At 41.3% G+C, this 22,011-nt stretch overlaps 2 protein-coding genes across 6 annotated transcripts; both read right to left on the bottom strand.

The window, feature by feature from the left end:
* Positions 1-1,013: 1,013 nt before the first annotated feature.
* taf1 (TAF1 RNA polymerase II, TATA box binding protein (TBP)-associated factor) lies at positions 1,014-15,498 on the bottom strand. 5 transcript variants are annotated; one of them, XM_085364426.1, is made up of 41 exons: positions 15,214-15,498; positions 14,734-14,848; positions 14,473-14,596; positions 14,286-14,402; positions 13,246-13,365; positions 12,827-13,071; positions 12,514-12,729; positions 12,172-12,414; positions 11,851-12,091; positions 11,567-11,674; positions 11,319-11,486; positions 11,083-11,210; positions 10,757-10,864; positions 10,500-10,673; positions 10,221-10,394; positions 9,965-10,069; positions 9,665-9,865; positions 9,439-9,580; positions 9,103-9,233; positions 8,945-9,025; positions 8,711-8,860; positions 8,503-8,622; positions 8,162-8,337; positions 7,841-8,070; positions 7,539-7,746; positions 6,926-7,097; positions 6,540-6,751; positions 6,333-6,441; positions 5,084-5,182; positions 4,811-4,988; positions 4,642-4,709; positions 4,412-4,534; positions 4,224-4,316; positions 4,039-4,123; positions 3,881-3,948; positions 3,018-3,134; positions 2,645-2,752; positions 2,192-2,287; positions 1,866-2,094; positions 1,584-1,755; positions 1,014-1,348 (listed from the first exon to the last, which is right to left on the bottom strand). In XM_085364426.1, exons 2-41 carry the CDS (start codon positions 14,845-14,847, stop codon positions 1,129-1,131), a joined length of 5,973 nt encoding a protein of 1,990 aa, XP_085220552.1. In that variant the 5' UTR covers position 14,848; positions 15,214-15,498; the 3' UTR covers positions 1,014-1,128. The 5 variants fall into 5 exon arrangements, with proteins under 5 accessions (XP_085220552.1, XP_085220553.1, XP_085220554.1 ...); XM_085364427.1 differs by having other exon boundaries at positions 6,932-7,097; XM_085364428.1 differs by lacking the exon at positions 2,645-2,752.
* Positions 15,499-16,669: 1,171 nt separating this feature from the next.
* On the bottom strand, positions 16,670-21,558 carry fam76b (family with sequence similarity 76 member B). The gene is made up of 10 exons (XM_085363598.1): positions 21,099-21,558; positions 19,664-19,728; positions 19,501-19,555; positions 19,224-19,379; positions 18,961-19,145; positions 18,795-18,845; positions 18,637-18,714; positions 18,399-18,534; positions 18,213-18,314; positions 16,670-17,830 (listed from the first exon to the last, which is right to left on the bottom strand). The coding sequence occupies exons 1-10, from the start codon at positions 21,183-21,185 to the stop codon at positions 17,741-17,743; spliced, it is 1,005 nt and encodes a 334-aa protein (XP_085219724.1). The 5' UTR covers positions 21,186-21,558; the 3' UTR covers positions 16,670-17,740.
* Positions 21,559-22,011: the final 453 nt, after the last annotated feature.

Genomic DNA, 22,011 nt, shown 5'->3' with positions numbered 1-22,011 from the left:
TATGTTCCTATATGTCAGCTCGGGCCCAGTGGACTTTACATTGACCTTTCTTTTTATTAATGATGTCTCATTTTCAATTAAAATAGGAGACAAAAGCCACTGTGCAGATGCTTATCATGGTAATAGTAAATAAATGAGTGCGTTATAGTAGCTGAGATAATGAAACCTGACATTCAGTGTGTGCTGGAGTACCCTCTGCTGTTCACTGTGTTTATGACCTTGTTCGTGAATTCACTTAACAGCAGCTCCAGTGTGTCACTAAACGTCAGGCACTATAAGAACACCACATAGTTGAGAAAAATGAAATGCATACAGAAGTGTAATTATTTGATCAGCTTGCGCTTGTTTTATTTATAATTGTTTTTTGTTGGTGTGTCAAAATATCTACAACAATTTTCCAACTGTAACCACAGTCATTAAAGTCCTGTCATATTCCACCTCAATGATTACTTTCCATCGCTTTTACTTTATGTTTGATGATAAATGACTAGTGGATTGGACAAATATTAACACGAGTTAAATATTAACATATCAAAAGGGAAGTTGAACTGCATGGATCTGAATCCCTCTCAATCACTTCTTACTGGAATTATGTTCATTCAATAAGCAAAACTGAGAAAGAGGAGCTACAGCTTATTTAGTATTAGAAAAAAACAAAGAAAATTGTGTCTTCATTTTTTTCTTCCTTTATTGTGAATTTGGGATATTGTGGAAGCTCTTCCCCACCAACTGAAAGAAACCCCAAACACTTTTTGCTTGGCCAAAGTTTTTGGTTGACCTCAAAATGGATTATTATCGCATATTAACTCAAACCTCTGATTAAGTCAACTCTCTAAAGTAACTAACTTTTGACTGACAGGTGGTAAAAAATGTTTATTTTTTGAGTGATGGAAAGAAGCTTCCATAACATTTAACTGAAGCAAAATGGGATAAAACAAAGAAACCATATATAAAAAGACAAACTGAAATTTACAAGGTGCAGTTTTTTTTCTACAATTGGTTTAACACGGTCATTTACAAAATAACACTGTACACATATTTACCTAAGATCTCATTTCCTCATTTTTAAAACTGTTTCAGTTTTCGTGATTCTGGAGCAAAAGAAGCAGAAGAAGAAATCGAAAGAAGCTAATTGTCAGAGTCCATGTCGCTCTCGCCCCCAATAGATCTGAACTCTTCGCTCTCTTCATCTTCGCTGAGCTGGACCTGAGAGAGCACAGCTGGGCCTCTCCTCCGTGCCTCGTCTTCTTCGTCTTCCTCCTCCTCGCTGATGCCGTATTCTTCTCCATTTCCCAAACTAGATGGCTGCATCTGACTCTGACTCTCCGTCTCCTCGTAGCTGCCGTAGCTGAGATGAAAACCAAGGAAAGAGATTTTAAAATAACATCAGGACATGGAATGATTCAGTGGTACAGATATGCATACGATAAAACTATTTAAATACTTCATGACAATGAAAATTAAGCTTTAAATGTCATTTTTTCCCTCATTAAAATCCTCATTTCCAGATGCACTTTTGTGATAAGGAGACTGCCATCATTTACATTCTTATGTTTTCACTGTGGTCAGTTGGTCTGCTGTACCTGACATTGCTGTCTTCCATGTGTGGCCCATCAGGCCCATCCCCTTCGTATGACATCATACTTTCGTCCTGCTCCATGCCCATGCGGGCCGTCTCCTGAGTTCTCCGTGGAGGCGCAGGTCGCACATCAACCTCTCTGTCCGAGTCACTGCCGCTCTCCGATAGTTGTATGGCTGGAGGGTGAGACGCATTTCATCAGGACATTTTACAAGAGAAAAAGACATTCTGTGTCCACCAGATTTAGATTTAGATTCTGAACGTTGGAGAATAATTGTGAACCTACAAGAGAACGGGTTGTCACCCTCCTCTTCGCTGGCATCATCCTCTACGTCCGACATGAGCAGATCCTGATAGAGCACGCTAGCTTGAGCTGGGCGATTAGATCTTCCGTCGCCCTCCTCTTCCTCCTCCTCTTCCTCCTCGTCATCCTGGTCATGCACCCGCCTGCGAGGAGGTAGCAACAACTCCTCGTCATCGTCCTCGTACTCCTGATCTCCTTCTGCATCCTCTGCCTTCAGACACAGGTCACAAAAACATGAGGTAAATAAGAACGGAGGCAGTTTACATCTGTGTGTATGTGCTCAGTATCAGTAAATCTGTATTTCTTACAGGAGCAGGAGTCTTGGGTTTGCCATCGTCATCCTCATCAAAGCCTTCAATATCCACATCAGACTCTTCTTCCCCTGGTCTTCTGCTGTGCCGTCCCTGAGAGGTAGAATGAAAAGGGTCAGGAAACAAACTTATCTAAAAGATGGCCTGTCACTGTTTACTGTGGTGTTTACTGTTGACATTTTCACATGTGATCTCTGGACAATGTCTGCAGAATCAGGTCAAAGTGCAGTATGAATTTGCCCCTTTGCCTCAATCAGACATCAATCAGACAGGTCTGCAGTACTTGAGTAAAAACAGCCACACAGACAGGTAACAAATCAAGGGTGAAAAAAAACTGTCACCTGTGTGGAAGGTGGTACAACAGAAATGCCTACTGAAGCGGGATGCTTTGAGGATAGATACAAGAGGGGTGGGCATGTGGCTGCAAGACTTATTTCTGTCTCTCCATACCTGCCCCCCTCTCTTCTCTGGACCACCCACTAGAGGTCCTTCAGAGAAAAGGCTGCTGGGCTCTCTGGGCAGACTCCCTGAAGCCCCGCTGTCAAACAAATCAGCAGGCTGGCCAACACCGCACAGAGACACGGACAAAGAGACACGGCAAAGAGGGCAGGAACGAAGGAGAAGAACAGGTTGGGAAAAAGAAGACACTACGGTAAAGAAACTAGATTGTACAAATGAAATGTGAAAGTCTGGAAAGGAGAGTTAGTGCAAAGAACAAGTGAAGGAGAAGCAATACAAGGAGTGGCAAGGAAGCTACTGCACGCACAAAAGTTTAGAGTACTTGGTTTGGCCTAAAGGAACTAGGCCCTGGATGCTGTCTTACCTGAGGTGTGTATGGCCCAGGCGTCATTGGCTCCAGACTCTCTAGGTCTGCTGCATCTAGAGCTGCCTCTTTAGCAGTAGAGATGTCTTTCTCCAATTGAGTCAAGTGCTCATCATACTGCAAACACAATAATTGGTGACTATTTCTAAAGCGGTTGTTTTTTTTCTTCTTGTTTAGATCTGTTAAAAATACATTACAAGCAACACAATTCTGTAATTACTCCAAATATTTCACAGTCTGATTTTACACACCCGGGTTTCACATTTCCACTCTGTGTCAATGCAACATTTTTAAAACTACGAGTCAAACTGCCTTTGATTTGCTCCTAACTTTGCTTTGAAACTGCTCAATCAAACTCAGCCTTATTTAACGTCAAAAGGGCAAAGTAAGGGTGTTTTCACACCTGTAGTGTTTAGCTAGTTTAAATTAAACTGGTTTGTTTTCCACTTTGGTGCAGTTTGGTTGTGCGGATGTGAACACAGTAATTGCACTCGGGTGTGGAGTTCCAAATGAACTCCAGAGAAGCTTGTTTGGCAACCTCAATCTGACCCAACTACAAGGTGCACGTTGCAAAAGTTGAGCTAAAAACCACTTCCTGTAGCCATGTATGCTTTGTATTCTGGGCTACTATAGATGTGCGAAAGTCTGTATGGCCTAGCAACTAGCTGCGAAATGACACAGCACCTGGATAAACGTGCTCCCAGCCCAGACACATTTGGCCATAAAGCAGACTGAAAATTGTCATGTGGTTTGTAGTGACACATTTTACTTTGCTTGGAGTTCATCTGAATTTTTCTCAGTGTGAACAGCTCCAGTATAAACAAACTACAGGTGTGAAAACACCCTAAGAATCCTCTACACACCTCTGCCAAAGTCTGCTTGCACACATTAACAATCTCGAGAGCTGTCTTGGTGTAAGGACTGTCTGAACCTGTCAAAGACACACAAGATAGTCAAGTTAGTCAAACTTCTTTTAAGATAAATTAAATGCTGAGGTAAAATGATCCATAAAAGCATTTACCATTATACTTGATGCTGTTGGTGTGGATGAGACTGACATCTGAAAGGAATGTCTCTCGGTTCTGATATTTATGTTTGGAGATGTTCTGTTGAAATTAAACACAGACACACAAACAGGGTGTTTCTTCATGCTGCTGCCAATATTAAATGACTCTAGGTAAGTCTGACATCCTGTTAGCCTCTCACCTTGCGGATATTCTCCAGATCCATGGGGTTCACAATAACTTTATAATAATCCGGCACAAACTTTTTGTTGACGGGATGGTGAAATGGCCACGACTACAAAGAGGGGAAGAGTGGAAGAACGAGCCTTAGATTATTATCCGATTCTATACTGATCACTGTTCTCAAACCGACTGAAGGAGGTGACTTACATCAGGAACCACCATCATTTTCTGGGTTACAATGTTGTCCAAGATGAAGGAGAAGGCCACCTGATCATCATCGTCTAGCAGAGGGTTGATGGCTTTCTCGAGCCTCACCAGCCTGTCCTCCTTCTGCAAACACACACAGATTTGACAGTTGATGAGGAAACTAATAAAAAAAAAAGGGGGGGGGGGGAGACCAAATCATGGTCATGGCAATGATGTTTACATCCACTCACCTCTTTCAGTTTAGCATCACACAGATCCAGCATGGACTGTGCAACTTGCGTTATTGGATGTTTTGCCCCTGGTGAGACAAAAACAGAAAGCCATCTCAACGAACTGATGAAGGTTTGAAATCTCACTGAAACCACGCTGAGTCTGTTAAGTGTGTTCCTGTAACTCTACCATTGTAGGTGGCACTGTTTTTGACAATAAGCTCCACTGCTTCACGGAACTCCTCCCTCGACGGGTACATCCGCTTGCGCACATTCTCCCTTAGTGTCTGCAGGTCCATGGGCCGCGTGATGATCTTATAGTAGTCCTTCACAACTTTGGCATTGACTGGCGTGTGGAACGGGTATGTCTACAATGAAGAGGTAGATGTAATAAAGGTGAAGCTGGATAGGAACAAAGAACAGAATTTTAAGGTAAAGTGAACATGTTGTAGACGCCTCTTACATTGGGGTGATCCCGCATGTCATTGATGATGCTTTCTAGCACAGAGGACAAGGTCACCATGGGGTCTGTGCGCCTGCGGTGGATGGCCTTGTGTGGTTTCTGAAAAAAGAAAAAGAAGACTTAAATCATCTATTAAAGTGACCCTCACCTTCAATCCAGTGAAATTCAGATCATTTTACAATTGTATTCACTTATAACGCCCTTAAACAGTGATGTCAAACTCATTTTACATTGTTGGCCAATACAGACTACTTTGATCTTAAGTGGGCTGGACCAGGGAAATTTTACACACTATAAATGTGTAATATTACAGAAAGGTTTTTGTAGTTCATTACCCAGACTGTCCTGTAATTATAAAATAAAAAGACTTTGTTAATTCAAAGATAATGTATTGCTTTTCTGTGAACCCACTGTAAAAAAATAAAATATAATTAATAAATTATATAGCAGATGGTGAAAAAACAGGAATGTTCTGTCATTTAATTGTTTATCTATTACTTTGCTCTAGTATGAATGGGAATTGAGGGGGCTTCTTTATCAAAAGAGAGGCTCTAAAACTTATTAAATAATAGATAAAAGCTCAAAATCTATGCATCCTTCACATTTACCAGCGTCGTCCAGTTGGCCAGATTGAAGTCTTTGCCGGGCTAATTCTGGCCCCAAGCCTTATGTTTGACACCCCTGTCCTACAAAGAAGGCCTGCTGAGTCCTTGTAACAGCAGCCAGCCTCTCTGATCATCTGTTCAAGTGTTCCACACTCTTATTTTAAATCCAGTGGAAACCACTCTTTTCAACCTGTAGCTCCTAAACTTTACAACAGCATTTCCCCAAGACCCTTTCACACAGGAAATAGCATGCACACAGGTGGCATACACTGTGTTAACCGCTAGGTCAAGCAAATGACCCAAATTTCTGTTGCTCTGGCCGGTGCACCCTGCTTGACTTTCTATGCTCCCCAATTGGCGCACAAAATTTTAATTGAGTGGCACAAAACATAGAAAAGAATGAGTTTGCAGGGCACGCTGCTGTAAGCCTTTCGGGTCAGCTAATTAGTGGTAGCTGAAAACTCAGATCTATAGGTTAGCTTCTCCCTAGTCTTTCATACGTTATTTTGGGCTTGTGTTCACATATAACGTGTTTATGGATGTGTGTAATGTAGGAATAAATATATAAGACCTTTATTTGTAAAGTTTTTATCATCATCATCATCATAATGTTGTATGGCAACAATCTGTATAAGGATGCTTACATTGAGATAGTCACAATGGACTGCACTGCCTACACGTCTCTTCTTCTTTGCTGGTAGCTGTTGTTTGGGGAACTTGAGCACCAAAGACTTTCTGCGCACCTCATCAGCACTGTAGCAAATTAGACACAGATCCATTTATTGTAAATGTAGCAAATGAGTAAAACATAGTTTGCAAAACATGGGAAATTTAAATCTAATTTTTTATACCTTTCAATGAGCTGTTTGCCCAGCACAATCTTGGTGCCCTCCACCTTAATCAGTTCCTCATTGTCATTGTGGATGACTGTCTTTTCCAGCTCCTCCTCCTGCTCCTCTGTCATGGCGACTGGGTTGGAGGGTGGGGCATTGGTTTGATAGTAAAGTGGGCAGAACTTGTTTGTTCTCATGTGTCCAATGGCGCCACATGCACCGCACTTTAGCTAGGGAAAAGAGGAAAACATTAAGGAACACGAGGATAATCTAGCAGGGCTATATTATAAGTAGAAGAACTGTTCAAGGAAAACTGGCTGTAGGTTTTGAATTTTGTGCATTACCATGAAGCTTGTGAGGAAAAAGTGAAAGAAAGGCATATAGTACTGAATCGGCAAGCTTACTTTTACCTTGAGGTCTGGTCTCTCTTTGACCTTCTTGGTCTTCTTCTCTGGAGGCCCCTTGATCTTATCCTTCTCCTGGTTTCTCTTCAGCCTCCTCAGCTGCTCCTGAATACGCCGGCGCTCCTTCCGCATCTCTTCTCTGTGCTGCTCATCAAAGAGGGCAAACTTTCGTCTGCAAAAAGATTTAAAGAAGAAAAACGAGGACCTTTAACATTCACAGGTTTACAAAAAGAGGTCTGAGTTAAGTGACAGTCCATTTTTTTTCCTTCTTAGTAATTTAATCCATACCCATGAATTAGATTAATCCTCTGGTTACACCATACAACACCAACAAGAAAAGGTTTCTGCATATTTAACAGATGTATCAAAAATATTAAAACTAATTTGAATTTTAAACAAAGTCGCGAAAAAGTTGTGAGTCATACTCACTGGTATCACTGGTTTCTGTGCGTTAACCACAGCTCTATAAACATAGACTTTGCTGGGTCAAAATTACTTTATTTTAACTGTTACATAATAGCACCAATAAATACAGAACCAGTCCGATGGGATACCTCCAAGAACCAAATAATTATTTTTTAATTAAACTGACTTTAATTACAGTCACACTCACATGAATTCATCATCCTTGGTGGTTCTGATCCTGGTGTAGGCGTCGATGACTGCAGCTTTACGCACAGTTTCACAGCGCACATACTCTTTGCCGTCTTCATCTCTGAAGGTGCGATAGATCTTGAGTCGGCGTCCCGTGGCCGAGGAGTTCAGGCTGGTGACGGAGGATGTGTCATCATCTTTGTGGGAGCTGGTGGACAAGGAACTGGCTATAGAGTGAAGAGAAGTAAAGTTCACAGTTATATACTCAATTTTTTGTCCTTAACATTAAGACTGTGTTTAATATCACAAAAGGACACTTACATATACCTTTGCGCCGCTCTTTGCGCCCCTTGTCACGATCGCTCTCTTCACCCATCAGCATCCTCTGCAGCTCCTTCCTCTCCTGCTCTTCCCTCTCACGGGAAAGTTGGGTGCTGGTCTTCTTGTTCTGCAGCATGTTCTCAATGTTCTTACCCATCTCCTCAAAGTCACTATCCTCTGCTGAACTGCTGTCTGTGTCTGTTGAGAGCACCTCTGTAGACTCCAACACTCTGAGGTGGGGGTGCAATAAGATACAGAAGTTAAAGTGTGCAGAGGCAGGATCCTGAATAAAACACTCATAATGCTGTACTGGAAACTCACTTGTTCTGCAAGTCAAAGATCCTTTGGCACTCTTCCTTGTAACGCTCCTGGTGTTCAGCAACAGAAAAACGAGACCCTCTGGCAAACTTACTCATGGGTCCCTCGCCTGAGCGTGCCTGCTCTGTGGACATGGTCCTGACCACGTCAATAACTTCCCAACGTGACAGTTTCTTGATCTGACACACAGACAAAAACAGGATCACTTTAGAACCTTTAAAAATAATCTTAAAACTAAAGCCTTTTCTGTGTTTCTATTGGTTGTTCAGATCAAACCTAATCAGGAAAAAGTTTGACAATGCCTCGCATCTCTTTAAAGTGCTTGAACATCACCCTGGTCTCACCTCCTCCTCTGGCACACCAAACTTGCGCAGCAGCTGCTTGGCATTCTTCAGTGAGAGCCTCCTCAGATCAGCATCTGTCCCTGTGACTGTCTTCTTCACTGGTTGTGGCTCTTTGTCATCCTGCAAAATCACCAGAAACAAACTTGTCAGCATTACATGTCATATAAGTAACGCTGAGGCGGCAGAATTTGACTTCAGACACTCAGACCTTCTGTTGAGTGGGCTTGTTGGGCACTTTCACATAGGAGAAACCTTCTCCACACCCTGTAGGATCAGCCACACCTGTAACCTCTAACAGGCACTTTCCCTTCATGGCAGAAATGAAGGCTCTGGTTGTGTTCCAAGGAGCTGTCCGCACCTGCAGGGTGACACAGAGTCAGCATGGAGTCATCTCAAGTCTGTATTAGTTAACTTTATTGTGAGGAAGAGTTTCAGTTGATACCTCATCATCAATCTTCATTTGAAAGTCCTCTTCATTCTCTTCCTCTGGAGCAAAGAAGGATTTCTCACCATATCCGGCATCCTTAAGGGGTGAAAAAACTTGATGAAACAGACACTAAATAAATACAAATGAAGATACATGTAGGTAATAGCTGTTACCTTCAGCCTTTGCTCTGCTACCAGCATGCTGTAATAAGCGCAACACTGCTCCGGAGAAACCATGGCCCTGATCTCTTCTTCTGTTGGCAGTCTGAAATCAGGCTTCAGCACCCACCAGTTTGAGTCCATTCCTGCCATGAGGACAAGCACACAAATCATTTCATCACTCTGTCATTTCAAGGCGCACATACACACACGCGCACTGCTGACCCCATGCAACTTCAAAGTGCACAGAATCTTTTTATGCCCCAAATATTTCCCCGACTCAACACAAGTTAGTCTAATCCATGATGATCATCACTAAACAATCGACACAGTCAAACGTGTGAAGTCTACCTGTGCGTTTGAAGTCAGCACACAGTTTAAGTCGCTTCCTGATGCTGCTTTCTGAGTGTGAGGGGAAAGCTTTTTTTATATCCTCCATGCGGATTCTCCGCGGCCGGTCCTTACTCTTCCAGAACAAGCGATAAATGAACACCTGCAGAACACAGAAGTGATAGGTCAGCTATGTGCAGACAACAGCCGAGCTCTAAATAAAAAAGAAATATATAAATAAAAATACCTGAAGGAAGTCTCTGATGTGAGTATTGGCTCGTTTGGAGTTCGGCCCTGGAACTTCAAACAATGGGCACTCCTGACCAACTACAAAAATGTCCACAATCTCTCTAATGTAGTAGCCGTGTCGTGTTCGTATAACCAAGAAATCAGTCTCGGGCATCTTGTGAAGGTAGATTGGAGCACGGAAGAGGTTGTTCTCGAAAGCCTGAGGAAAAGGCACACCATCATACAGTTTGCCATGATCACAGAACAGAGATTTTATATATATGCACAGATCTGGTTATTTCGCTGATACGGTGCTGACCTGAAGAAGTTGTCCGGGATGCAGAGAACCCAGGAAAGGGGATGTGTGACAGTACACAGTCTCTCCATATTTACAATCGGGTGCTCCAGGATCTTTTCCAGGTTTCTGAAAAGCACAGTAACAGCATCATAATATTGAGTGAGAAATGACAATTTGATGATCTGGTGAATTTCATCATGTTTTAAAAATCACTTTTCTCAGCAGAGCAGAACATAAGTGCAAAGTTAGTACAATACAAATCCAATGTCAAGCTCACTCTTTTGTAGTAGTTCTTGATTTTGGTTGCCATGCCAACTTGCATGATGAGAGGGGCGTATTCTTCGCTGTATTCAGCCAGAATCAGATCTCCGTCTTTGCCTGTCAAGTCCTGCGGGGTCCGCATGAAGAACATGTCTCCACCTCCTGCTGCCTGTCGCTCTTGTTCTCGCATCTATAAAAGATTATATATTCAGTACACATCAACACTAAAATGACAACATTTAAACACTACATATTTATCTCTACACTCACAGTGTAATAGTGCTTGAGGACATACCTTGGCCTTCTTCTTTATGTGTTTGAGCAGAGGCTGAGCAGGGTGTGGACCCGGCTGAGCCACAGCTCCAAATGAGTACTTCTTCAGAGTTGGACGATGGAACTGGCGAAGCTTCATGGGTCCCATGTGAGTGGGAAAGAAGGGCTGCCGCAGCTCCAGGGCTGGGATGGAGTGCTGTCAACAAGACAAAAAGTTTTCATATTACACAACACAATTTGTTTTAAGCTTTATATTCACTGTTATAAACTACCATTTACCTGAATGATGTTGCCACCAAAGGTTCCCCTCAGGCCTTGCTGTTTGGGGTAATAGAACTCATCATTGGACAGATTCCAGGGGTCTTTGACCTCAGGTTGGGACATGTTCTGTGTTGAGAGAAAGCATACATAGCACTCAAAGTGCTGCTATTCTATAATTCCAATTTTTTAAGTGTAAAAATGTTCCTGAGCATTTCCGTTTTACAGTCGTGCTTTTTTTATGTAGCCCTTTTTATTCCCTCTTAGATATTTTCACCTTTTTCTTCAAACAAACCACATCTCCGGTACAAATCAGCACCAAATTATCAAGATTGCCTTTCCCATACCTGCTGTGGCTCATCTTTTATCACGCCCGTTTTTCCCAGCAGGATGCGGCTCTTCTTGATTGCAGTTTCCTTCTTATTCTCTTTTGATGGCGAGTGGGAGGTAGTCTCCTCCTTTTCATCAGGAATTTCTTCAAGTGAGAGCAGCATAACACAGATTTAATAAAAAAAAAAAAAAAAAGCCTAAAACAAGTGAAAACATAACAGAAGAAGTGGCAGATAAAGATTTTTGACTATACCTAGAATTATATTCTCATCATTGGGATCCAGTGTAAGAACAGGTGGGTCAAGCATGTGATCCATCTCCTGGTCATCCCAGATAATGTTGTCTTCCCAGCGTCCGTATACCAACTCTTCATTATCAATAGGAAAAATGGAGAACCAAAGACAGTCTTCGTCCTGGGAGGCTGTAATGGGTCAAAAACAAACAGTGAGAAATTATCTTGAAACAGGAAGGACTGAAATGTGACCAAAAGCGTAAACTGACCTTGATTATCGTGGCTGTTTTTGTCCCGCTTCGAACCAGAAATCGAAGCAGCTTTGGGCATGGGTGGAGGTGTAGGTGGGACCAGTTGAGAATTACTTCTTGTCAGACCTTTAAAATTAAACAGATATTAGAGCTTTTTTTAAACACACTCAATATTACACCAGACTCCTCCACCATCAATTATCAATGTTCGTACAACAATAGCACACCACAGTACTGTATTCTGCTAGCATTAAAAAAAAGACCCACAAAGATTTACTTCTGAATTTTTCCAGCTATCTTACCCTGCTGTGCGTTGTAAGCATTGGCATTACGGGTCATGCTAGAGGGTAGCCATCCTGCAAGACTGGCTCGCTGAGTCTTGGTACCCTTGTGTTTCACATCCTCCCCGTTCCAAATTATATCATCCTCCCATTGCAGCTGAGTCACCATGAGGAAGAGTTCATTTTCCAAAGCTTTTCTGTCTTTATCTTCATCATCATCATCATTACCATCGACAATGTCATTGTCCTCCTGCATCTGGACCTATGGATATATTTCACAACTTTAGCAGGATGATCAGTATCATTTACCTCCTTTTGCTAGAGATGTCTGTATCTGCATACCTCTTGAGAAGTCTCTGTAATTTCATTAGGCGTATCCTGCTTCTGAGGCTCACTGGATTGCATTTCCTTAAGCTTGAACCCATAGTTAAAATTGCTTCCATCCTCAGAGACCCCTAGCATGTCGTACCAGAGCTGGGCTGGACCATATCGCCATTCTGCTACTTTAGGCCGAGACTCTGTCTCCTTGTCCCCATCACCAGATGTTTGTGAAAACTTTGATTCTACTGGAGCCATCATGGTTATCTGGACAAAGCAGAATGAATGTAAAGTGCTGATTAACCTGACATACTGAGAAAAAACTGCTAAGAGCTGATATTACTCAAGCATGCAGCAAAGACTTACCTCATCATCAGAAAGGCACTGCTCTGGAGGAGGAGGAAGAGCGTACTCATAAACCCATCCAGATTTCTTCTCCTGGCTTTGTTCTGATGGTTCTCCTTCTGGAGGAGGTGTCCCAGGCTGATGGTCTCTATGTTTTCGCTTCTTTTTCCTGCGGGCGCTCCTCCAAACCGATGACACATTCTTTCCAGGGCCAAACAGGCGCAAGAACCGGAGCACCTGCCAGCACATTCAAGGAAATGGATTTAATAATCTCCTTCAATTTAAAATGTTGATAAAAATGAACCTTAAGTATGTGTAAATAAAGATGCTGTACCTTTCCAGGCCTAAACTCTGGGAAGAGCTCTGTGACACCTGGCAACGCTTTGGCAGCATCTTTCTGCATGATGCCAGCCAGAGGGAGTGTGAGAATGTCCGCAGAACCACCGGCCCCTGAACCCTGACAAGGACGGTCGGTTTCTGACTCAGAGTCTGAGGAGCTGCTGAAGTCAATCTTATCTGCTGTAGAGGATGGTGCGATGATGGAAGGCAGGATGATGCCATCCCCATCTTCCCCAACTGCTGCAGGTGACAGTAATAAATCAATTGAGCAGTAGAGGTCATCAAAGTTTGTGATGAAAATTATTTGATCAAAATAAACATGTATTGCAATTTAATATAATACATTCTGCGAGAAAGACTAATCCAAACCCAATTAAACTTTTACGAAGTAATCACAAGCAACTATGTACTTGCCATTTGTGCTCTGAGTGGAGGGTTCCTCTTTCTTAGATGTAGGAAGAGTTGGTGGTGGTGGAGGGGGCATGAGCTTAGAGTCAATATCCTCACAATCAGCATCATAGTCATCCTCATCGTCTAGGAATAAAGAGTTTGAAAATATTTTTTATTAACATAGTCATGAGGAAAAACACAGGACTATGCAGCCATGTGAAAAACTAAGTACATCCTTACTGTTTCCATAGGAATTAAAAGGGTAACTGGCTGATGACTTCAGTTGTGTGTTAACACAATGCCATAATCTACCCAGGAGGGGATGTCCCAGAAAACTCACCCCAAGGTCAGACCGTGCAACACAAATGTGGAGATATTTGGCCATAATGCACAGTTCCATGTTTGGCAAAACCAAACAAAACATATTAGCACAAACACCTCATCTTGCAGTCATTAAGTCAACCGTGATCTCCTCGGTACAGCAAAATATTCCAAAGTCAAATATGAGGCCATTTGTGTGACAGATAAAGGCTGGCCCAATAATGGCTCATGCAACAGGACAATGATCCTAACAACAGCAGCAAATCTAAAACAGAACTGTTGCAAAAGAAAAGAATCAGGGTGTTGTGAAGTCCAGACCTAAATCTAATTGAAATTCTGGAGCATGTCTGCAAACCTAAATGAACTGAAGGAACGTGCTGACGAAGACTAAACCAAAATTCCTCAACAATGATGTGAGACACTGAAAGTCATACAGAAGATTATTATCTCAAGTTGCTGCTGCTAAAGGTGATTCCACAAGCCACTGAAACATGAGGCGTACTTAATTACAAACTTAATTAACAAACCTTTACCTGTGTAAGTGTTAGAAAAATCTAATATCCGGATTGTTTTTTCAAAGACTGCATCCACCTTAAGGATGTTAAAATGTCATAAAATCCTCAACTGACATAAAATGTTCAAAAGATTTGTTTTAACTGATCATCTACTGACAAAGTACAAACAATACCAGCCTCATTGTCTCCACAGTTAAGCATTGTAAGAGCTGTAACATTGCTGATCACCTGTTTTCCTGCTGGGCTGCAGAGACCCCATGGCCTGACGGTACTTCTTTGTCTCATCCTCAGCAACTTCACTGATGTCAGAATAATCAACTGCATCCTCAGTGCTCTTCACCCAACCTGGAGAAGGTCAATTATTTTAAACTTTGCACAATACTGCTCCTAATTTGCTTCATATATGTGACCTCACCTTCCGCATCCACGCTGGTAGGGTCTCTGTTTTCTTCCTTATCATCATCCTCATTGGCAGTGATCTCTGTAATAAGTGAGCCCAGACCCAGAGTACCCAAACCAGCTAGATGCTTTTTGGACTCCTGATATAAGGAAATAAGACAGAAACAAAACATTTCAATGAACAGTAAAAGCAGACAGCTGTTGAAGAAAATTTAAGTTTGCCAGCTTAAACGTGCTACTAAATGTTTCTGCAGACAAACGTATCACAAACACCTACGTTATCCAAAACACTGTCATCTTCTAGCTGGCCATCTTCGTTGATGTTTCCAAAAAGGAAGCCAGTTATAGAAAAAGGGCGATCCTGATCATCGTCACTGTCCGAGTCCGACATCCTACAAGGACAACATTTAGAGTTTAAGCATTTGGACCTCCTAATTTAATTTCCTCGGTCTTCATAAACTGATTTCCGTAATTCTTTGCATTTTACTGCCAAGACGTACTATATTTATTTCAGTGTCCCTACTATTGCTTATTAGTAGCAAAAAAAAATCGCAAGATTAGAGAGTAACATCATTCAATCTGTTTTTTTGTCATTTATTTTTAAAACAAATGAGAAATGAGCTGTGACCTGAACCCTGTTAACTTTAGGTTAGCTGCGCTACAATCAAAACAAAGTTAACCTAAATATTAGTTAGCTAGCCTGAACTTATGACTGTAAAACGTGAATAAAATAAAACTCCAGTCAACTGCCACTTACCTTTCGTTGAGTTCTTTTTAGATTTTGTAGCTTTTGATTTAGCCAGCTCGATTTATCTTCTGAATGCTAATAGATGAGGCTAAGTAAGTTAGCTCATATTAGCTAGACAAAACAACTTGTAATACGGTGACTAAAATCCGTACACTTAAACATATTTTACCCTGGCCCTAGACTAACTTTACGAAGTCAAACAATAAACACTTTAACTCATTAAACGCAGTATATACATATTCGGGTAAGGGTTGTTTTTATTTGCATTACTGTAAAGCACTGCAGCGATCTGCAGACTGGACTAGCCAAACTGCGGAAAGTCCCAGTGACCCGGATGAATAAATGTGACGCATTCAGGTACTCCCTAAAACCTAGGAATTAGTGGAGTTCGCTACAAAAGGTACACTATTTTTCACTAGTAATTCGCAAACGTCTGTCATTTTCTTTGCGCTTGAGTATTAAGTTACAATAAATTTAATGATATTGAATTTTTGCCCGTACTCATTCCATAAAAATAAAACGAATCAGTCTCGACTATACTTCATACTCTATTCACTACAGTTTTATGGTTTTGTGTTGTAGCCCATTTTAATCAACTAGCCAAATGCAACCATCACTCCTACATTAACTCAAAATTTGCTAAATTTATCGCAAATAACTTTAATTATATGCCCTTACAGTACACACATCTTAAAATACTTTCTGTGACATGGCGTCCCTAAAGCTGTTGGGGAATCAGTGTTTACTGAAAATCTTTCAAGAGGAATTCAAAACTTACTGGTCTTACGGTTTTCACTTTTTATTGTTCTAAAAATTAGAACTTGTGTGCACCAGATATTATTTATTTGTTCTCTATATCAGATGTCAAGTATTTGATACTACCTCTTTTCAGGTACAGTCAATTCCGGTTTAAAATAAGAAGAATCTATCAACAGAATGCGAACAGTTGCAATGACTTTACGTCAAAACTATGAATTATTTTGCGGAATTGTCAACCAAAGTTGAACCAGTGTCAGTCTGTACTTTAATTTAATACCCAGTGATACCTCTGGGTGATGTTGTGATGCATTAAAAGAAAAGAAAAAAGAAATATGAAAAGCAAAAACAACAACACTAATCAAACCCAGCCCATTGGTAAAAAGTTACCTGCTGGTGGTGACAGGGAGTGCATAATCACATCTGGAAGCTACTAAAAACATTACAATCCGTACATATTTTTGTTTTGACACAGATGTCATTCCTCACTCAATGGACTCAAGCATTCTTCTTTCAGCTGTTCCATCTGCCTCCATCTCACCCCATCCCTTACCATCAGGTCTAAATTCAGTATCCTTTACCCAGTATATTCACTCTCCCTCTTTTCCACATGTTCATAAAGGTAAACTACTATGCATTAATAATAGAGGCCCGCTGAGTAATAAGTAAAATAAAAAGTCAAAGAGAACACCGTAACAGTTTAGCCAGTTTTAATAGTTTTAAAACACTTGGTTTGGAAAAGTACAAAAGTGATCCTGGACACCACAGTATGAAACCAGCCCAGTAATGTAGGGTGATAGGTGTGTTTGTTTAAAAAGCATCTTCTACAGACATGTTAATTTCAACTGGCCTTACCATACACATACTGTACTCACTAAAACAGATACAAGCAATAGTTTAAATACATTGGCTGACCCCGGTGATACATTTACAAGTGACTCTTAAAAAACTAATTAAAAGAGGGGCAGGGGAAGAAAAAGTCTGACCACAAAGCCACCCGGTATCTGGCAGTAAAATCATGCAGTATTACAATCGTTCCACTAAAGAGAAACAGCAAAGCACTACAGCTGTCACACAGTGAGTAACTGGGCAGCCAAGAGACGGCCTTTCTGAGTGCTCATTGGTTGGTTTTATGTTTATGAACCGTTAACCGAGAGATTTCTCTACTGTCGAGCAGCAGCTCAGTGGTCGCCTTTCCCACGTTTGCATACATTGTAAAGTTGCACATGGTCTCCGTTAAGGAGCATCTGTCTTCCACAATCGTGTCCATTTACAAAAATATAACTAATTACTATTGAAGAAAACCCCAAAATGTGGGATATTCTCTTAGTATGTTGTGAGGAAATACAAAAAAAAGCTAAGAAATACAGTTGAATAAATAAAATGCATGACATCCATAAACATTAAGTGGCTGCATTGACAACGTTCTCCACATACTGTATGCACACCATGGTTTTTGTTTTGGCCCGGCAGTGTTGGATTAAAACAAAAAAAAAAAGAAAAAAAAAAAAAGGACTCCATCCTCCACCACATCCAAAGTCATATCCTATGATCCAGTGGAAAAGCCGCCAGAAAATATCTAAAATACATTGATTTATTTAATTAGAGAAAGAAGGATTCTTTGATTTAACATTTCACTTCCATGTACAACATGGTCTCTGGCTTTTTACCAATTTAGAAGTAGTTGATGTCGATGGCAATGAGGAAACACAGGAGAGAGACTTTCACAGTGTTACAAAAAATGAAGCCGCTCTGTGTTGTCACCCTGGCCGGCCTATTGTTAGGGTAACAATAGTGAACTTCCTGTCCGGTCAAACTTTTTTCCCTTGGAGAGCGCAGCCACTTGCTTCATCAACTCCCTGTTCTTAGCCTGTGGAAACAAAATACATAATGAGTTATAAATGTTGGCATATAGGGTTAAAAAAAAATCCAATTAGTAACATGCACACTTTTACACTGTTACACTTAGAAAATAACTATAAAGACAATTTAAGACCGACACGTTTGATGATGATGACGGAAATGGATCAGCTGACACAGTGAACCATCCCTTTATTATCATAATACTAATCCATTATAACCTTTACATCATTGCAGAACATAATTCCCATGAATTGTTTCTCTGGTGTATCAAATGGCTACATTACCACACCTACTGGAAACAGCTGGGCAATTAAAACTGACACAGGTGAAGACTAATACTAATGAGGAGTAAGAATCTGAAACCCTCAGTGTCACACATGTATTCCTACCTGCTGTTGCTCCATAGCTTCTTTGTGTGATTTCTCCATTTGATTCATCTTCACTCTCATATTTGACTCCTGGTACTGAAAGTCTGCTTTGAGCTCTGTGAGCTACGAGAGAATTTGGTCATTAGAAATCAACCCCTCAAACAAAGCAAAGCAAAAGCAGAGGTCAGCTGAGGCAGATTAACCTACCTTTCGGTCCTTCTCAAGGATGGTCTGATCCCTCTGCTGCAGAAGTCTCTTCAGTGACATCACTTCCTCCTTCAGCTGGCTGATGAGAATGAAGTTGTCCGTTCCCCCTGAATCCATAGACTGGGTAATGGAACTACTGGAGGGAGAAGGAAATGAGCATGAAGCCAACAATGGGAACGGCATAAAGGAAAACATATGTAACCATAATATAGCACATAATGTGCTACATCTGTCGTACCTGTCCCCGTTGGATGGCTTCATCTCCAGTTTTGGTTTCTTCTTTGGAGTCTCCTTTTGGATTGAAGACGATTTATGGCTGCAGAGCAGATGAAAAAGGAAGTGTTCACTCTGGGAATAAAAACTCAATAAGAGCCTTAAATAAGAAGGCAGCTTTACCTCTGCTTCCACAGTCCCTGCTCCTGTTCAGGACTCAGGCTCCCACTCAGCCTGCAGCATATGACAGACACATAAAACATTTATGTGTTTTTTAAACTTGAAGGGCTGACTGAGCAGCCTGGGGACAAAACATGCGAGGAAAGAGGCGATACAACAGATGACATACTTGTGGTGAGAACTGCTGTGTCTGTGTTGGTGATGGTGATGATGATGGTGCGATCTGGAGTGGTGGTCTTTCTCATTCAGGGATGAAGAGTTGGAGGAACCAAAGCCCTTCCTCTGCTCCTTAGTCTTCTGCAGGACACGGCGGTAGGAAAGCGTACAGAGCCAGCACAGAAGTTTTCCATCCACCTGAAACAGGAGGTGATATTAGCTCATAAAACTTGCTACTAAACTGTACAGTAGACTGCAAGCAATTCAGACTCTTACCTTTCTCCTCCCCTCTTCCTTACGGTCAAAGGCGCATTGCTGTTTGCATTGTTCGCAGGTCTGTGGAGGTCCATATTTCTTCTCTGAGTTAGTACAACGCTGGCACTTTGTCCCGATAAAAGCTGCAATAATGTTACAGTACTGGCAAGGTTTGGGCTGCAAAGACAAACAAACGAAAAATAAATAAATAATAATAAAAAAGAAAATGCAAAAAGTGAAGCAGGACCTAGCAAATACAGCTAGTATTACAAAAAACCAGGAGAAATTTGCTACTCACCGTTCCAAACTGTTTGACGTTCTGGGCACATTTCTTGCAGATTGTATTTGTTTTACTGCAAAGAATAAAGACCGGTTTCAAGCCAAAACAAGCTTCAACGAAATTCATTGAGTTGGCGTGAATGAAAGCTGAACAAACATCACTGGGAGGTGAAACATCTCACCTTTCCTGCTGAAACTCAGATCTGCAGTATGTGCACTTCACTATTGGGTGAGCGATGCGACACTCCTGCAGTACAAAAACAAAGAAATATCATTTTGTGGCACACGACTGTCTGCTGGTGAATGGTGACAAACAAACAGCACTACTGCGGTCTATTACAGTGGAAACTGCATTGCAGGTGGTGCGTATTGTGCGCTGGCTACAACATCTGTGAAAACACCAATGTAAATTTTCTCTATACAAGCCCAGCATAATGTCACAGTAGGGTTTCCCATTGAGGGAAACAAAGGCATTATTAACAGAACAATCATGGTTTAACAGACTTTTTGTGACAATGTCTAGGTCTTAAAAAGATTAATTAAAAATAATCTTGAATGTATCAGTTAATCTGGTAGAGGTGGGGAGATCGATATGAACAGTGACTGTATTGACACCAAAGCCGGTATTGGTATGAGATTGATATAAGTGTTCCTTTAAGTTCAGTATGTAGCCTTCTGAATTGTGCTAAATACATTATTTTTTGGAAATGGAAAAAATATACCTCAAACATGCACAGTGAAAAATGTCTGAGCCTTTTTGTGTTGACTGTCATATCTATGTTACTCATATCCTGTTGTTTAAATGTGCTATAGAAGTTGACCCAAAGTGCTTTACAGACAGGCACATTTATATCCCAGCTCTACAAAAGACCAAGTTTCAAAATCCATGAACAGCTGAAAGTTATGTTTTATTGTGTTAACTAATTATTGTGAACAGTAAAAACGGTGATTTAGTGTTCCTTAAAATTTGTTCAGAATTAGCCAAGTGAAGACTACTCATCTCATAAATCACGACACACTGCTCTCTCCTACATAAGCTACCTTTACAGGTTAAAAGTAACGGTACTGGTATCGGCCATGCTGGCTCTATATTTGGTTGGTATCGCACGGCACTAATGCAAAGAAAAGCCATGGCCTATGGAAGAAAACATCTAAAGGAAAAATCAGCCAGGTTTGCTTCAAGGTTTTCTCCATTTAAATATTTTTTCCTTTGCCAATAAACGAACTCTGCTCCTCAGCTACAAACGAGAAAGACTACCAAACATGTAATCTACATTTTTTATTTTATTTACCGGGAACAAATATTCAACAGGTAAACATGTGGTATGGTTGTGTTGTTGCGCTTTAAATAAAGAGCACGATGTACAGAAGTGATCTAAACATGGTTACGTTAATACGGTTGCCTTCCAACTTGTTACATAATGTGAGCCTGTCTAACCTGCTACTTGTTGTAGCACCGTGACACCCCGGCGGCAAAAAACAAAAAAAACAAACAACAAACAAAAAACACCCGCACACTCCTTCACTCTTTCGTGTCGTGATTGTTTGATTATTCTTGTTTGCAAGCAGACTCTCTCTCTCTCTCTCTCTCTCTCACTCACACATACACTCCCAAACCTTGCACAGCTGTTGGCCCTGCGACAGCTCCTCGAAGGGGTACCGCTGGTTACACTTCGTACAGGCGTACAATGCCGTAGTTGCCATTCTCGCCCAACTAAAGCCAACGAGCTAGAAGCGGATAGCGGAGTCCAGCGGTAAAGCGATTAACAGCGCGGTTTCCTTTCCTTTCTAACCGCTCGCTAACTGACAACCAGGAGCACACACCGTGTTGGCATCCAGCGTTAGCTAGCTTGGCTATGTAGCGTACAGCAACACAGAAATAGCCTAGCTGGAGGAAGCAGGCGAAGAACAATAAACTCCAAATATCTGCGATCTTGCACTGCTCATACGTTTTCCAGCCAAGCTAACTTGTCAGCAGTCGTTAGTTATGCTGACACATAAGCAATCCATTAACAGCAATCTGGCGATTTGTATTAAGTTTCCGCTGTTCTCGCCAAGAAAGGTGTTTTTCCTTGTGTTTTCCTTCTCTCTTTTTGTATAAACGTCGTCGTCATGTAACCGGAAGCGGCCGACGGCTCCCGAAGAAGAAAGGAAACCTATCGCGACACAACAGCCGCACGCGGGATTTAAGTTTGAAATCTGCAGAGCCAATCACGTGCCAGGATTCAGTTAACACGTTTTCGTCTTCTCACACGCTACACCCGGAGTGCAATGGAAATATAATTTTTAAACAAAGAATGGTATTTTTCAAAGAGTGATTCAATAATAATGTTATCTTATTCGATCCAATAGCCACTGTGTATGTTTAGCTATCAGGAACCTAAACAGTATCTGATACCTGTACTTCTAAACCGTTTTCCAGTCTTTCTATCCCAGACAGATGTCTCTATTCTGTTTAAAATAACTATTTCAGGTTTTTTGTATATATGCAAGTTGAACTACTGAAACTCAGTAGTTTGTATGGCCCCAA

This window comes from Diplotaxodon limnothrissa, linkage group LG10 (genome assembly GCF_057381915.1).
Source record: "Diplotaxodon limnothrissa isolate DT_005_m linkage group LG10, D_limnothrissa_male_GT1.1, whole genome shotgun sequence".
Taxonomy (NCBI): domain Eukaryota; kingdom Metazoa; phylum Chordata; class Actinopteri; order Cichliformes; family Cichlidae; genus Diplotaxodon; species Diplotaxodon limnothrissa.
Note: the sequence above shows the minus strand (reverse complement) of the source record. Positions and strands in the feature narration are given on the sequence as shown.

Coding starts and splice junctions, on each gene's coding strand:
- fam76b (XM_085363598.1), bottom strand. CDS start 21,185: ATGGCAACTACGGCATTGTACGCCTGTACGAAGTGTAACCAGCGGTAC. Junction 19,146..19,223: donor AGGAAGAGGGGAGGAGAAAG/GTAAGAGTCTGA, acceptor CTCCTGTTTCAG/GTGGATGGAAAACTTCTGTG. Junction 18,315..18,398: donor TCCTTGAGAAGGACCGAAAG/GTAGGTTAATCT, acceptor ATTCTCTCGTAG/CTCACAGAGCTCAAAGCAGA.
- taf1 (XM_085364426.1), bottom strand. CDS start 14,847: ATGTCGGACTCGGACAGTGACGATGATCAGGATCGCCCTTTTTCTATA. Junction 13,366..14,285: donor GCAGCCCAGCAGGAAAACAG/GTGATCAGCAAT, acceptor CTTTATTCCTAG/ACGATGAGGATGACTATGAT. Junction 4,124..4,223: donor ATCTGGAGAATATCCGCAAG/GTGAGAGGCTAA, acceptor TAATTTCAACAG/AACATCTCCAAACATAAATA.